Source organism: Nothobranchius furzeri, chromosome 4, assembly GCF_043380555.1.
Source record: "Nothobranchius furzeri strain GRZ-AD chromosome 4, NfurGRZ-RIMD1, whole genome shotgun sequence".
Lineage (NCBI taxonomy): Eukaryota > Metazoa > Chordata > Actinopteri > Cyprinodontiformes > Nothobranchiidae > Nothobranchius > Nothobranchius furzeri.
In genome coordinates, this window is record NC_091744.1 from 6,956,696 (window position 1) to 6,974,162 (window position 17,467).

The 17,467-nt window shown below is 43.8% G+C and overlaps 1 protein-coding gene across 3 annotated transcripts in view; it reads right to left on the reverse strand.

Moving 5' to 3' along the window:
• Positions 1–17,467, reverse strand: part of rptor (regulatory associated protein of MTOR, complex 1) — a 253,616-nt gene that overhangs the window by 77,376 nt on the left and 158,773 nt on the right. For all 3 annotated transcript variants that reach the window (XM_070550035.1, XM_070550033.1, XM_070550034.1), the window contains exons 12-17: positions 16,032–16,133; positions 12,883–12,966; positions 11,630–11,740; positions 11,412–11,486; positions 11,270–11,335; positions 8,809–9,000 (exon numbers count right to left, since the gene is read on the reverse strand). In XM_070550035.1, coding sequence (XP_070406136.1) covers positions 8,809–9,000; positions 11,270–11,335; positions 11,412–11,486; positions 11,630–11,740; positions 12,883–12,966; positions 16,032–16,133 — 630 coding nt within the window. The remainder of the gene's footprint in view (positions 1–8,808; positions 9,001–11,269; positions 11,336–11,411; positions 11,487–11,629; positions 11,741–12,882; positions 12,967–16,031; positions 16,134–17,467) is intronic.

Genomic DNA, 17,467 nt, shown 5'->3' on the forward strand with positions numbered 1-17,467 from the left:
TTACTTTGTTTTTATAAAAGATAAATAAATTTTTTATTTATTTATTTTTTTTTTGCTTTGGAAGGTGGGTTCAAGATGGCGCCGGTGTACGTGGCAAGCCGTCTGTCTCCTGTCGGATATTTTATCTTTTTATTATTTTTAAGTGTTTTCGTGTGTAATGTGACTTTGTTGCTGACTTATGACCGAGAGGCTCTTCTAGAACTTCGATCAGCTGCTGGCCTGGTGAAACCGGGTGCTTGGACGGGCTGGAGGAGTTCCGGTTTTTCGTCCTCCTGCCAGTGCCGCTCGGCGCCACCACTTGTGCCTCGGTGGCTCCTGGATCGGGCTAACTGGAGGAAGCGTCGTAGGGGTCGTGGAAGGCGTGGTGGACGGCGGGTGAGACTACGGTCCAAGCTGTCACGGTCCCGTAGGGAGCTTGCTGAGCTGACGGGTATCAGCTGTCATCTTGTGGCGCCATCACGCCTGTTGGAGCCAGCTCCGTCCTGCCTCGTGCCGTTGGTGGGGTTTGAGGAGGAGACAGCGCACCCGCGCTTTCGTCCAGTGTCTCGGTACCGATGGAGGGGAGTCAACCCAGCGAATCTCCACCCGGTGACCTGTACGGGGGTAGCATCCACGTCCCTAGGCTTAAACAGCGCTGAGCCGACGACTCCACATCTCACACGGCTAGGTCTGGTCAACGCCAGGTCGGTAATGAATAAAACTTTCATTTTGAAAGACTTCTTTGTTGCACAGGGGTTGGAACTCCTATGTGAGAGCTGGCTTCCTATGGGAGATTCGAGTGCTTTACTGGAACTGCTACCAGTGGGTTGTAGATGTTTTAATGTCCCGAGGTCTTCTGGCAGAGGCGGTGGACTGGTTGTCGTGTATAAATCTCACTTCAACTGTAAACAGCTTATTCCATCAAATCCTCCTCCCAGCTTTGAAATGTGCCTGTTTGAACTTGGCCCACCTCCTCTGTTGCTCGTGGCGTTGATATATCGTCCTCCTAAATTTGATGTGGACTTTTTAAAGGACTTCTCTGACCTCCTGTCTGTAAACATGCTAAAGTATGATCATGTTTTGATTCTTGGTGATTTTAATATTCATGTGTGTTGCCCTGATAAGCCATTCGCCAAATACTTTTTACATCTGTTGGGCTCCCTTAATCTGTCACAGTGGGTCCTGGGTCCTACTCATGTGCAGGGACACACCTTGGATTTAGTGATGTCTATTGGTCTCTCTGTTGCTGGTGTAGAGATACTGAGCCCGGTTTTTTCTGATCACTCGCCCATTTTATGTGATTTTAACTTGCCCTGCATGCCTGCTGTGGCTTCCTCCCATGTGAGATTCCGTCGTGTTTTAAATGCAGCAAAGGTTATTGAGCTTGGTGAGCTCCTATGTGCAGAAGGAAGTGAGCTACACACAATGTCACTTAATGCAGAGGAGCTTACACTCCAATTTGACAGTATTTGTAAAAACATTTTGGATAAAATTGCACCTCTTAGGATTAGAAAGAAGAGGCCTAGGCCAGAACCATGGCTCTCTGATGATGTTCGGGCCTGCAGGCAATCCTGTAGGAGGGCAGAAAGGAAATGGAAGAAAGACAGACTCCAAGTCTCTCGTGAGATATTCAGAGAATCTTTGTTTAGCTACCAGCAAACTCTTAAGGAAGCAAGGGTGAAGTTCTTTGCTGATATCGTGGAAAAAAATTCTCATGATCCACGCACTCTTTTCTCCGTAGTAAATTCGCTACTTGAGTTCTCTGATTCTAGCGCTTTGCCTCCCACAGTTGAAACTTGTAATGACTTTCTTCACTTTTTTGTTGATAAGGTTACATCTATTCGAGCTGCCATTACAAACTCACCATCTGACTCTCTACTCCCAGAGCCGCTCCAGGCTACACTGGAAACATTTGAGACTGTTGCATTATCAGACTTGGAAAAACTGGTCGCTCAGCTCAAACCTTCTGGCTCTCCTTGTGATGTGCTGCCCCCTAGAATTTATAAAGAACTCTTTCCAGTGATAGGCCCTTTGCTGTTGGCAATCATAAATGGCAGTCTTACTTCTGGTATGGTTCCGTCCTCGTTTAAGAAGGCTGTTATTCATCCCATGTTAAAAAAAAACGGGGCTGGATGTGACAACCTTAGCTAATTACAGGCCCGTCTCAAAACTCCCTTTTCTTTCCAAACTGCTGGAGAAGGTCGTGTATTCACAATTGGTTGCCTTTTTGGACACAAATGATTTATGGGAAACCTTTCAGTCAGGGTTCAGGAAAGGTCACAGCACTGAATCTGCTCTTTTAATGGTTTTTAATGACACGTTTTTAGCCTGTGACATGGACAATGATGTTGTTCTGCTATTGCTTGACTTATCTGCAGCTTTTGATACAGTTGACCACGAAGTCCTTCTGGACCGACTACAGCATTGGGTAGGGATAACTGGGTAGGCCCTCCAATGGCTTCGCTCTTATCTTCAAGACAGGACATTTAGTGTTCAGATGGGTGAGGTAACGTCACCCAGCGTGAAACTTCGTTGGGGTGTGCCACAGGGCTCTGTCCTTGGTCCTCTCCTATTTGCAGTTTATTTGCTTCCTCTTGGAGTCCTCCTTCGCCAGCATAATATGACATTTCATTTCTTTGCTGATGACTGCCAGATCTATCTCCCTCTTCAACGTGGGGAGGATAGATCTGTTTCTCCTTTACTGGATTGCTTGAAGGACATAAAATGCTGGATGGCTTCAAATTTTTTACACCTAAATGAGAGCAAAACGGAAGTTATAATACTTAGTCCTGGCAGAAGAAATGGCTCTGGTGCTGATATTGACCTTGGCCCATTGACACCCTATGAAAAGAAAATGGTCAGTAATTTGGGGATTAAAATCGACTCAGCACTTAATCTTGACACTCATGTAAATACAGTGGTGAGGTCCTGTTTCTTTAACCTGAAAAGACTATCCAGGATCAGGCCTCTGCTGTCCAGAGCTCATCTGGAGTCTGTGTTGCATGCCTTCGTCCTGTCTCGGCTGGACTACTGCAACGCTCTGTATGCTGGTCTGGCCCAGTGCACGGTTGCACGGCTCCAGTTTGTGCAGAACTCTGTGGCTAGGTTCCTGACAGGCACTAGATGTCGAGAGCACATTACCCCAGTGCTGGCTGCTCTGCACTGGCTCCCGGTAAAATATCGAGCTCAGTCTAAAATCTTAACTCTCGTTTATAAGGCCCTCCAGGGCAGTGCCCCCCCCCCCCCCCCCCGTATATTATTGCGCTTTTGAACAGGTATGCTCCATCTCGGGCTCTTCGCTCAGCCGAGCAGGAACTTCTGGTGGTCCCCCGGTCGAAGTTTCGATCGAGGGGTAGTCGTGCTTTTTCTATTTTGGCTCCAACTCTGTGGAACAAATTGCCACTGAGCATTAGACAGGCTCCATCCCTTCAAGTTTTTAAGTCTCGTTTAAAGACTCATTTTTATCTGATTGCGTTTCAGCACTAGGGTCACTTGAATTGCCCTAACATTATGGTTTTAACTATTCTTCTTTTTATACCGGATGCTTGATTTTATTTTGTCTGACATTTGTTTTTTAATCGATTGGTCTTATTCCAATATCTCTTATCTGTAATGCTGTTTGCTTGCTATTTTATGATTTTATGTTTTTATCGTGCTTTTATGCCCATGTATTGAGAATGTTTTTCTTTTAATGATGTTGTTCAGCACCTTGGGCTTCGGATAATGTTGTAGAAGGTGCTATACAAATAAAATTTGATTGATTGATTGATTGATTGGTTGATTGATTGAATCTGGACAAAAAGCAAAGGCTTCACCCAGATTCCTGATGCTGCACTTAAGTGATGACTATTTTTTAAAATTGCTTCATTTTAAATGCAATATTTTTAACTCTTGGACCAAAACACCAAAGTTCCCAGATAGGACAGTAAAAATTCACCTGAATGAATAGAATGATTTGAAAATGCAGCTTAAACTGAACTTACTTTCAACCCAAACAGCTGCTCATTCAGAGGGAGTGTGTGTGTGTGTGTGTGTGTGTGTGTGTGTGTGTGTGTGTGTGATGCAAACAGATGTTTCTGTAAGAGTTGGGGTGAACGTCAGGGCACATTCTGCACGCCAATCCTTCGTGTCCACCCAAGACTCGATCGGGTGCTGATTGTCCTGGTCTGACTTGCTGTCTTTATCTCACCCAGAATGTTAAAATATCAAGAGTCGGCCATGTTGGATCAGACGTGTTTGTTGCTCACTACTGAAAGACTTGACCAGGCAGATTTGGCTCCACTTCTCAATGTAAAATGAAAAAGAATTATTTAAAACTTTATTGGCCTTTAATTAGGAAACAGAGCAGAATCACCAGCGTCAGCGGGTCTAACAGGATTTATTTAAACTCTACGAAACACAAAGCCACAAAGTAAAAATAAACCAGAGTATTGTTTTGGTCGATGCTCCGGTTTCATGTCACCGTCCTTCATTAGCTTCCTGTCTGGCTTCATATTCTCGATCTCACCTGAAATGACCCCAAGTGTATAAACAGAATTTACCTTTGTTACTCAAATGTGGAAAGTTCAGCTGTTTTATTTTTGTTCCCAGAATGCAATTTGTGACAAATGGAGAGAAGCTTTGTGCTGCTTTGTGGTAAGCATTGTGCTGCGATCCTTTCAAAATAAAATTCTCTATATCATGTTGTAACACCAAAGGTTTATTGTTCCACCAATACATTTTTTCCTAAACCAAGTGCTTCCCAACGTTCCCACAGTGGGCCAACAAGAATTACAGAGGGAGAGTGGTAGACGATAGCTAATATTTACCATAGTTCATCTATCAACATTGGATGATATTTGTCCTCATTAAAGCCAGGCACATCCTTGGGCAGCCCGATGCTGTTGCAGAATTTAATTTAAATGTATTTTTACGTTCACTAAGAACATCTGCACAATAAAAACTCTAAATTAACTTTATTTAGGTGTCTGAGCAGCACACAAAGTTAAGATTTAACAGTTAAATTCAGAGTTCAAAACTGATTCAACTTCAGAAATTTTGTGCATCAACTGATGTTATTAGTGACATTTTAGCATGAAAATAAGGTAGAAAATGTCTAGATATCAGCCATGGAAATCAGCAGTATATATCGGCCATCGGCTGACCATATCTGCTCCATATTGGCATCGGTATCTGCAATAGGTAGAGGGGTGAGATGCTTTTCACAAATTTTAGAAGCTGATGCTATATTCTGAGCATAATTGTGAAAAAAACATCAATAAACTGCCATAAATGAATATAACTGAACATGAGCTGAAGTGGTTTCCTTTGATCCCTGAATTATTTAACCTTTTAAGCAGCTTTGTTTTGTCAAACCAGAGAAATCAGGGGTCACTTTGGGAACCACTGATCTAAAACGTTTCAATTGTCTGAAGGTAAGAATTTTATTGTTTAAACAAGAATAATGTATATTTCGTAATAACAGTTTCTTCTAATGAAAAACATATCTACCGTAAATCCTCTAATACAGGCCGGTATTCAATTAAAGGCCGGGTCTCCAATTTTGGCCAGTGCGGGAGTCAGCAGAGGTAAATAATGGCCGGTCTCTTATTGTGGCCGGGTGGAATGTGGTAACAAGCAAGTATGATCTTCCCAGCGGCAGGGTTATAGTCCCCAAATCTACCAGCAGGAGGCAGTAGGGGTTCACGCAGACCTTTATTAGGCTTTTACTTCAACGCTTTGTAACGCTACAGACACGATCCTCTATCACGCTCCTACCACACAGAGTCACGGTGTCAGTTAACCATGCTAATTCAACCGGCTCCACAGAACACACATCACCTTCCCTGTGGCTTACATAACACTCACACAACACGCAAATCAGCACATAGGAACTAGCAGAACGATAGGAAACACATATAACACAATACCCAGAATGCACCTGGCTTACAACCCCAGCCAGGTCATTACACTATCAAGTTCAAAGAGAACGTGCTGATTATGCTGCAGAACACTCTGGAGAGCAGCAGTAGGGGTTGTATGAACTAGTCAACTTCACTATAGTGACTTTTTATGCCTGTCGTCGACTAGTCGCTGTCACGTGATAATGACCGGCAAGATGCAGCCCTCGGAAAAGACAGCAGCCTGCTGTCAGCAGGTGACAAGCTCCTGCGCTCGGGGGGTGGAGGGGGGCAACGCGCTGTGCCAGACCGTAGGTACTGACACGCGATCGTTCATGTCGGTTCATTTCCTTTAATGTTTTCTGTCTTTTATTTGCGCCTGATGTGTATCGCTGCTGTGGAGCGGGGCGCATCAACTTGTCCTCCGACGCACAGATCACTGATGCGGCCGGCAAGCAGGGAGCGCTCCGCTGTTTTCGCGGTCGGTAGATCTGCCTCCTGAGCACGGCCACAGTAACAATCAGGTGTCGCCACCTCAAAAACTAATTTAACACGCGATCGTTCATGTCAGTTCATTTCCTTTAATGTTTTCTGTCTTTTATTTGCGCCTGATGCGTTTCGCTGCATGCTGTGGAGCGGGGCGCTGCGCGCACCTTGTCCTCCAAGGCACTGATCACTGATACGGCCGCCAAACAGCGAGCGCTCCGCTGTTTTTGCGGTCGGTAGATCTTTTAGAACTGCAGTTCAAAGGTAACTCATGAGGTGAATATATATGAACCCAGGTAGCAGTTTTTCTTTAGGATTGAGAGGAGATGCAGGAAGATAATAAACAGACAGGACAGAAAAATAGTCAAATAAAAACAAGTTAGTTTTTGTACCTGCTGTTGCAACAAACAAACACCATTGAAGGTAATCAGAAGTGAGGAACAGAAAATGAAATAATTATTTTAATGTTTAGAGCAGCAGGAACTCCGAGAGGCTGCAGGTGCATCAGTGAGTTTGCGGCCGCTGCGCAGGGGGATGGGGGAGAGGGCTGAAGCAGGGGGAGGGGGGAGATGGCTGAAGCAGGGGGAGGGGGGAGAGGGCTGCAGCAGGGGGAGGGGGGAGAGGGCTGAAGCAGGGGGAGGGGGGAGATGGCTGAAGCAGAAACTACCGTTGTTAAAAGAAATGTGTTTAACTTTGAAAATGTGGGCGCAATTTTAATTGTCAAAAACTCCAGCGAACCATTAGTTCATTTTGCTCAAATAGAAATTGAGGCCTGCCTCTAATACTGGCCCTCCTTCCAATAAACGCCTGGAGCTTGATGAGCTTGAGTCAAATACAGGCCCAGGCCTGTATTAGAGGATTTACGGTATTACACAAACACAACAATACTGGGTTGGTTGGCTTTTATTTTGAAAGGATATCACCAAAATGATTTCCTACTTTGGTTACTATGGCTGCCAATTCCTGTAGCTGTACACGCCGTCAGGAGCCACATTTATATTTTTAGAGTTTTCCAACTTGTATGTTGTGGACATATTTCACCAATAGTGTTTACATTCATTTTCTTTACTTTTTCAAATAAATAAGTAACTTTTTGGGAGAGATGCATCAAAAACATAGTCTTGACCAAATACTGTCTAAAGAAAATCTTCATATGTTCATTATTTATAGGTGGAGAAGTGACACTTCCCCCCAATGAGAAGGATCAGAGGAAGAAACTTGAGTCTGATAAAGAAGCTCCATGTCTGCCTCCTACATCTGGGTTCCTCTCAGCCAGCTCGGCCTCAGAAGCAAAGCCTGTGAAGAACTTGGACGTGTTGGTCAGGAGCAGAAATAGCCCGTCTCATAACAAGCTACATTTCTACCAGTTCATGCTCCCACACAGCTCCAGCAGGCCCGCGGATGCCGATGATCCTCTAAGGTTTCTCCGGAGGGATGTAGGAGTTAGTTTGGAAACATCACAATGACAGAACGGGCATGACAGACATCTAATTCTGGGCTAAATGTGGTGTAGACTGATGATGATTTAGAGATGTTGTTTTTCAAAGGTTCTTCTGCATTTTTAATAAGATTTGAACCAAAAGTCATTCAACAATAATCATTAGAAACAAATGATGATTATTATTATTATTATTTTTTAATTTGGCCTCAAAATGTTCTGACAAGAAAAAGTAAAAAATAAAAACATGACCTAACTCCTGTCTCCTTTATTCATCTATAACATCTCTAAAATACTGAATCAGAACCTTTCAGAACCACCATTTGAAACAGGAAGTATTCTTATTGACCTTTGCAGTTTTACTGCTTACTTGATGAACATCTTGTAGCTGCAAGTCAGCTGATTTGTAGAAGGTTCAATTACAATTAAAGTTGATTTGATTTGAATGACCAGCCTGTGTGTTTGTTCATCAGGCTGGTTCTTGGTGGAATTCTGATGCGTTCAGCCATGCTTTTATAATATTACCACATCTTGATTGTTTCTGTTGTAGATTTTAGACTTTGTTCTGTTTTTTAACCCGGTTTGGTCCAAACATCATCAGAAGAAATCCAGTCTGACTCTAGAAGTAGAGGAGGTCATGATCAACCAAATGAGCAAAGAGCTAAACCATCAGCCTTCCACCACCGTGCTGACAGCTGTAATCAGCTGTGTGTGCTGATATGATGCGTTTAGTTTTCTCCAAATGTGTTGCTTTGCTTTATGGGAAATTTTTCCAGTTTGGACTCATCCATCAGAAAAACATTCTTCTCAAATGTCTTGTGATTTGTTCAGATTAAACTTTATTTCTAGTATCTGTAGTGTCATGAACTTTAACCTTTAACCTGCTAACTGAGGCTTGTAGACTCCTTAGCTTTCCATCCACTGCTTTCCTTCTATATAAATCTTTACAATATTAAAGCTGTAAATAAATCGTGTTTTCTGCCTGTGGGACCTGAAACTCCTCAGGTCCTGGGTTTGACCTCTCACCTCAGGAATCGGGTCCGACAGCAGGGTGTACAGCTTCTCGTGCGCGCTGTCTCGAACTCCACACCAGCGTGCCGGGTCAAAGTTCTGCCAGATGCGACCCAAGCAAATGGCCACCCACTGGCGGAGCAGAGGGTGGGGGTCTGACAGCTGCTCCAGGCAGATGGCAATCAGGTTCCCCTGCAGACAGGCTTCCTGTTGGGGCGGCAGAAGTGAGAGAAAAGCTCTGAGATTCCATATTAGAGAGGGAAGTTTTGGGAAGAAGTTTAACGGAAACATCCGCATCAGGTCCGTCTAATCCTGTGGAGCAACATGGAGGTTTCCGCTGGCTCATTAGTCAGTAAATCAACACTAATCTGTGACCTCCTGCTGTGAGGTGGACAAAAAAGGATTATGGGCTTGCAGCAGTATGACTTTACATCTTTTCTAATATTTCCAGTGAACAAAAGGTAATTAGATTCAGAAACGCTGAATTTCTCCTTTCTATAGAATGTTTTTTAGATTGAGTTGCTCTCAGATGTCTTTATGCTTCCTGTTTTGAGGAGCTGCCAGAAATTTTACATGGTCACAAGCTGGAAAATACATCGTGTGTGTGTGTGTGTGTGTGTGTGTGTGTGTGCGTGTGTGTGTGTGTGTGTGTGAGAGAGAGAGAGAGAGAGAGAGAGAAATAGCTGATCTGAATAACTTCTACAATAACAGCCAACATGGTGAACTCAGATGTTTTGTTTTTATTCCTTGATGAGCTGCTGCATTATAAAAAGTCACATCAAAGGTTCTTTTAAGGTTTTAAAGTATGAAATGATACATTTTTGTTATGTTAATTAGAACTGAAGTGTGTTAAATATTCCCACAGTGTGACACGCTAGCGCGCACGTTCACTGAATACAATCTGGTGACAGCTTGTGGAAGGTTTTGGCAATAATGCGTAGCCTAAACAGCTGTAGCTCCATCATTTCTTAGCGTTAAACTTTGGCACAAACAGCTATGCAAAGCCTTTTCCTTAGTTTGTAGCACTCATTATAATGTTGTAGAAAATTTCTGGCCAATCCACGTGATCGGTATCGGTGATCAGCATTCTTTGATATCGGTATCGGTGATCGGCAGCAAAAAACCTGATCGGTGCATCCTTATTTAAATGGAGACTTAATGTACCCGATTACTTGATTTAGCTGTTCAGCGTACTTTATTTATATTTTACAGAAGCCTTTTCTTCACTTGTTTCAAATCAGGTGTTACGAGGCAGAGACACTTATGCAGAGACGGCATTTAGATTAAATTATTACATTTTTGCTAAAGAAAAATCAGTTTGATGTCAAAAGGTTTTCAAGAGACATTTTTTACATCAAATGCAAGTGTCCCCCCCCCCCCCCCCCCCCAAAAAAAGGCTTGGTTACAGATTACAGCACCCTGCTGGGGATAATATGGCAAAACGATGAAACTAACTAGCTGCAGGGGAAAAGCGGCAGCTTTAGTCATTTTAGATCCATCACGCATTTTAAGGCAAGAGAAACATAATGACTTTTTTTCAAATCTGCAGACAATTTACTGCACATCTCTTGCTAGGATTACAAAATAATAAAGAAAAGTGTGAAAGTTTATCATAAAAAAGTATCTCTGATTAAGCTTCTGTTGGGAAGCACATAAAAGTTAAAGAAATCCTTTTTAATCGCCAACTATTTGTGGAAGGATAACTAAATCCTCTGCCAGCAGCTTCGCTCTTCGTGTGCGTCAGTCCGATCCGCGTCATTCCGTGAACGACGCTGATCGAGCAAAGCGCGGACACACCAAATATTACGAAGCGTGACTCTGCAGTAATGAATGCTGTTGTTGAAAATAAAATAAAGTGGATGATGGAGACGTGAAGCAGGGAGAGTCTCATCTATTATTTACACAAACGTGTGGGAGAGGCAGCAGCTCTCACTTCACAGGGAAGTGGATGAAGGAGGAGTTTCTGAGCCCCGACAGTGCACACACACACTCCTCTGATTCCTTACATTCATACTCTAATATCAGAGAGAGGCGCAGAAGTGGGAACAAACGAGTCCAACAGCATCCACAACGAGACGGAAAAATAACTGCAGAGAGAGCAAATGTTTCCTTTTGGGAGCCATTTGTGCGTCTGGGCGCGCTCAGTGACATGATGAGCTACATCGTATTGTTAGGCGCTTGATCAGCAACAGGCAGAAAAGGCTTCTGGGATTGTAGAAGGGAGTGTGTGTTTGGGAGGGTGTAGACGGAGGTGACACCTGTGGTGATAAAGTGCCACCGCGGAGGTGGATGGGACAGAAACGGAGGCTGCAGAGGTAACTGCTGGTGACAAGACTGCCACATAACCAATATCTTCTAGAAATATAAAATAGGTGACAGAAATGACAGCTTGGCCTTAAAGAACCTGGTGTTCGGGAGGAAGGAGTAAATTAATAATCTGTCACAAGCTCCTACATGCACACAAACGTGTTGGTACCTGGCCGGTGTTGTAGCTGTTGACGATAACCGCTAGGATGAAGACCGCCATGGTTCGATGTTCAGCCTGAGAGAGAAAAGCAGCTCTCAGATTTAGCTCAGCACGTCGCTAGGAGTTATTTAGCATGAGGGCTGATACTCACTGGCATGTAGCTGTCGGCCAACACGGACAGGAAGTACTTGTGCCCGTTGTCCTTTACCAAGTCGGCTTGACACGACTGCAAAGACAGAGGTGATGAGTGGGTTCATTCATCACTCAGGAAACGTACGCTCAGATATTTACATTCTTTTAAAGTTATAATCAAAGTTTCATTGTCAAGAGACAACAGGACGACTTTAACATGAGTTTTGCAGAACTTACACTGTCCACCGCCAAGATTTTAGCCCAGATAAAAACCAGCAGCGGCCTCAACTCTCTGGCTGAACTCTGGAGCAGCTTTAAGACGTACGGGAAGATCCCCACAGATAAGGCCTGGACACACACACGCACACGCACGCACGCGCGCACGCACACACACACACACACACACACACACAAACACACACACACACACACACACAGAGCTAACTGTAATCCCAGATTAGCTCCCACAACACATCGATCTGAAATGTAGCATCAAGTAGGAAGAAATGATATCACTGCAACGTGATTGGGTAGTTGTGATGATGGCCTGGTGTTGGCAAAATAAAATTTGGCTCAAATTTGTAAAGTAGCAATTTTCTTGTTTTTTTATGGATTTGGAGTGAAATTACTCTAATCTTGAATTAATTTCATCCTAAAATCTTCTTAAATGTTTCTACAACAGGCTCCAACTTTGAGTTTGACACTTAAATCATCTCATCTAACAAAAACCAACAACACCAAAGCAGGCATCAGTTAAATCACATTTAACTAGATTATCTGACCAAAGCAGCAGCTTGTAGAGCTGCAGCTGTGTGCTCTCACTCGTGTTAGACACACAGCCCGTCTCTGATCAGTTCATGAATTCTTGTTGCAAGTTTCTACAGGAAGTAAGAGGATGAGTAAGCAAGCTCCGCCCCCTTGGTTTTAGCACCCCCTAGTGCTCCATTAGTGAACACAAAAGTGAAAATTATCTCTCTATGTGTTTGTCTTTTTAACACCTTAATCTAACTGCTCCTCAGGCTTTACTAGTCTCTACAAGAGCGGTTCGTCACTAAATCAAACAAATTCATGATGTTTACAATCTAAAACACGCATGAAACGGGCTGAATGCAGACTGCAGCGCTGGTACGTCAGCTCCACCGGTCCAACAGCGATAGGACCGGTACTCTGAAGTTGCAAGTGCAATATTCTAGCTCCAGGGGACAGTGGGGTCTGATATGTCATTAACCTTGGAAAGAGTCATTTTAGCACACACAGGAAAGAAAATGATTATAAAATGTAAAAAAGTTGCATAGAATGCCTTTAAATGAGCTAATTAAAACATGATAACAGGGAGATGCTGGAGGACAGCGATTTGATTCTGTTTATGCTGCACTAAGACAAGCTAAAATAATCTAGCTAAGTCATATCCTAATCTGGATCTGTTCGCTTCTTCTAGAATTGTCTCTGATGTTGACAGATTCAATTATTTAAACACAAACTGAACAAACCAGACTGACGGCCCAAGGTCCCAAATCTAGAAACCGCCCGAGAAGGTCCAGAGCTCGCAGCCGATGCACCTGGCTCAGGAGGACCTGGAAGAGAGCAGAGGTCAAAGGTGAAATCTAGGAAGGCAGCCAAAAGAAGGGAATTCTGGGATTAGAGAAAGAGCAGCAGGGAAAATGGCAGCAAGGGTGAAACAGGTGGCTCTCCCATCAGAACGGCTGATAACGCACACCAAGTGTGTGTGCGCGCGCGCGTGTGTGTGTGTGTGTGTGTGTGTGTGTGTGTGTGTGTGTGTGTGCGTGCGTGTGTGTGTGGGCGTTTGGGTGCGTCCTCTTGGCTGGCATTTTATTTGGACTTCTTTTGAGACATCAGTGTGGGACACCACCAGCTTAACCGGTATTGATGTAATGAAGCACAGGGATCATGATAAAGGCGCCGAGGCCACGGAAGACTAAAATTAGGATGCATATGGTTGGTGCTAAAAACGCCAACATTGATTCTGCTGAGTGGCACAAAACCCTGCGTGACGGCAGGACGCTGGACTGTCCTCATGCGACTGTCACCGTGCGTGGGAACAAGCATATGGAGGAGCTCGAGCATCTCCACCTACGCATGAGACATGAACAGAGTCCTGGGGGACTTCAACCTGCGAGCGTGACCGCCCAAACACGAGGAGGCTTCGGGGAACACAAACCTGGGGCTGCCTCCAGCTCCAACAAAGAGTGTGGGAACATCAAGCTCATGTGTGTGTGCTCGCAGGAAGTGTGTGTGTGCAGAAAGGCCACAGGGCATGAACAAAATTTAGACCTCTGCAGGTACCAGCACCCTGAAACCAGCTCCCAGTCTCTCATCACCTTCTCATCATCACCACCATCACGCAGAAAAATGTGCATTATTCATAAGTCCTGGAAGGGATAAAATGAAATCGCAGATAAACACAGCAACACAGAGGAGAGTGTGTGTGTGCGTGTGTGGTTTTACTTCTGCTACACCTTCACCAGCCCTCCCTGCTATGAGGTTCATGCATGTTTTTAATCACTACAGTAAAAGAAACAAGCACGAATGCTTTGCTGTTACCGTAACATTGAGACTTTTAGATGCTGCAATCCCTTTTGCACAACCTGTTAATCCTTTTCAGATGAAACGGCTGTTGTCAAGACAACGCAGCGCAGCATCAGCCGTGTTGCTGTTCCTTTGCTCCTTGCACTAAACAGTATTATTGATGGATTTCTGGTCAAAATGTTCCCCCTTTTGAACAGGGCCAGATTAGATTTTAGTGTTAAACAAAAAATCCTCTAAGAATTTACAGTTTTCATCCTAATGGAACCGGGTTGTTAAACGTATGTCGTCGTTACATCAGAGAAAACTTCAGATTACTTTGGCCTCACACAATAAAAGGCTACTGCTGCTGTTTCCAAACACACACACACATCATGCAAGCACTCTTCAATCACTCCGCCTTTTCCCCAGCTTTTAACGGGTCCCGGCAGAACCGCCGTATGAATGTGCTGCTGCTCGCAGCGCGCTGAGTCAGCAGGAAATTACCATTCAGCGCAGACAGCTTCATGCTGCTACTATGCTTTGATATAATGCAACACCACAACTGTACAACCCTGCAGGAAGATGGTGGTGGAGGTGGGAAGGACCGGAGCGTGGCGTCTGCACCCACACCAGAATTTAACACCGCCACGGGCTCAGCAGCAGCCGCCGCGCTCTTCCCTCATTTAGCCGTGGGGCTGCATTAAGGAAAATTAGCAGGAAAGCCTGGAACTGAACTTCCGTCCCGGATTTTCATACTTCTGAGTTGGGAGAAAGAGAGAAAGAGAAAGAGAGAAAGAGAGAAAGAGAGAGAGAGAGAGAGAGAGAGAGAGAGAGAGAGAGAGAGAGAGAGAGAGAGAGAGAGAGAGAGAGAATAGGGGTGTCTTGTGTAATAAATTCTAATGAATGAAGCCTGGGAGAAGACGCGAGCCGTTCCCTGTAGCAGTAATATTCCAGACTGCTGGTGAACTCCTGGCAGGTGATTTGTGACTTTAATCAAGATGCTATTGCTGCATAATGGAAAATAAAGCTCTTTCCATGCAACTTGCAACACCAATGGCTTTATACATCAGTTACAGTCGATTCTATGGAATTCAGCCCAAGCAGCTGAAAAGCATGATTTCTGGCGCTGCTGACGTACCGATTCTCTGACAAGACGATCATCATCTGCGTGTAACTGCTAGCATGTCTGCAAATGACTCATCCCCAAGTCCCGGTTTTAAAACTTTGTATTTGTTGTGAACCATTTCGGACTTGGTGAAAAACAGACAGATCTTTTTCTAACAGTCTTGTTAGATACAAACAGTTTAAGAGCTTGACTTTTTTCAAGACAGTGAAAACATTCAGGAGCTTCATTTATTCATACTGAGTTAAGCACACGTTCCCCATCATGTTCTTTCTATAAATCACAAAGTTTGAGTAGAAAGTGAATTGTGCAACCGGATCAAATCTTTAGAAAAAAAAAATACTGGAAATAAGGGGGAATGTATTAGCAAACAGTTGCTGATTTATTGATGATCATCAGTGTGACCTCCTCTATAAAATGAGGCGTTTAGTCAGTGTGCTGCTCTGGAGCATATAGGCGTGTGTTAATACAAACAGGAAAGACCTCAGCAGTGATCTTAAGAAACTTCTGGAATGACGGCACATTTCAGCACTAATAGCTGCCCCAGCACGAAGGTGGGGGAGTGATGATTTGGGCACAGATCCACTATGAACTAATCTGTACAACAATAGAAAAATGTATCAACCTGGTAAAGACCAGATCATCTTTATACAAGATGTTAGACCATAAAATTGAATGATGGACTTGATTTAACCAGGACTGTGTCACCCAATACATCCCATAATGCACTAAATATGTATTGATGACCAAATAAGAGGTAACAAATGTTCTTACAGAATTAATCTGTAAATGTAAATAAAAAAATGTTATTTGTAGATTCTCATTTCACCAATCTGACTTAAAACAGCCAAGGACTCGAGCTGATGCTGCAGCGATGTGCATGAGAGAGAGAGAGAGAGAGAGAGAGAGAGAGAGAGAGAGAGAGAGAGAGAGAGAGAGAGAGAGAGAGAGAGAGAGAGAGAGAGAGAGAGAGAGTGTGTGTGTGTGTACCTGCAGCACTATAGGGAGCTGCTCAGGAGGGTTTCTGTTCTCCACACCCATCGTCAACCACACCTGAAACGCCGTCAGCTGCTCTGCAAAGAACGGACTGTGCTGCAGACACAAGATGTGATAACACAGATGTTAAAGCTTTTATAGGATACACGCGCGCACATACACACACACACACACACACACACACACACACACACACACACACACACACACGCACACACGCAGAGCCGGTCTGCAGTGACTAGCTCATCATTTAGTAAAAGGCTCAACCTAACGAGCTCCGGGGTGACACCGCACTGCGGTAATAACATAAACCCTGATCCATCATGATCACATAATAAAATATTGAGCTGTTGGTAATTTTAAATATTTAACAGTACTTAATTGTTTTAATTCCTATTAGTAATATTACTGTGAGACACAAGTGGTTCACAGCTACAAAGGATTTTTGCTTTTCTGTTGGCAAAATAACTCAAGAATCACTGATTTTGTCAAACTGTTGGTAAAGAATCATAGGATGTGCACCTGAAATTACATTCTGGAGTCAGTCCCACTGAAAATGTTCACTTCAGCTAATGAACACAATGAAACCTGGAAACGAGTATAATGAAAGTCAATTCTACAGATGTTCAACAACAACAACAACGTTCTCTGAGTGCTGATAGTGGGGAGTGCTGAAAAGTCTCTGACACAAGTCAGTGACTCTGACATCTGCTGAGTTTCCTTAAATAGTGAAGTGATGTTGAGTAAAAAATTTTTTAGTAAAGGGGAGATTTTAGTTATTGACATTTGTGCATAAAAAACTGATTTCTGCAGCTACAGACCACAAAAATATCTGAGACAAATCAGGACTTTCTGCTACAAGATTAAAATCAGTTCAGAATTTGGGTCCTGAAGTGCCAAGAAAAATCTAATCTACTAAAGTTGTCATAAAATTCTTGACAGAACTATTTCACACATTATTTCTTAGCATGCTGAGGTTCGACCCTTCAGACGGGCTTTGACGTGCTGCGACCGCTGCTCCGACAGCTCCAGTACACATCCGAGGTTCTTGGACCTGGCATTTCCTGATCTACCTAGGAGGCCCCCCACTGGGTACGTACACGGCAAAATAGCAGCTCATGTCATCACTTTATAAGCCTCGCGATATCTAGTCATAACAAAGACTACCAGGTGCATGGCTGACGTCCATCAGAGAAGAATTAAAGGCTCCTGACAGAAATCAAGACAGAACAGAAATCTCTACTTTAGTGCTCCTCTGAGGCTCAATTATGGTGCTGGTAAGTGTTTTTGGCCTCAGTGAGGAAGAAAGAGAGGAAGAAAAACTGCTCCCAGGAGGCCAGTGAGAAAGGTGCCGACCTCCGAGGGCCAGGTGGTTGGGAGAAAAGGCCCAGAGAAGAAGAAATAAAGTTTCCTGATTAGTTTGCAAAAAG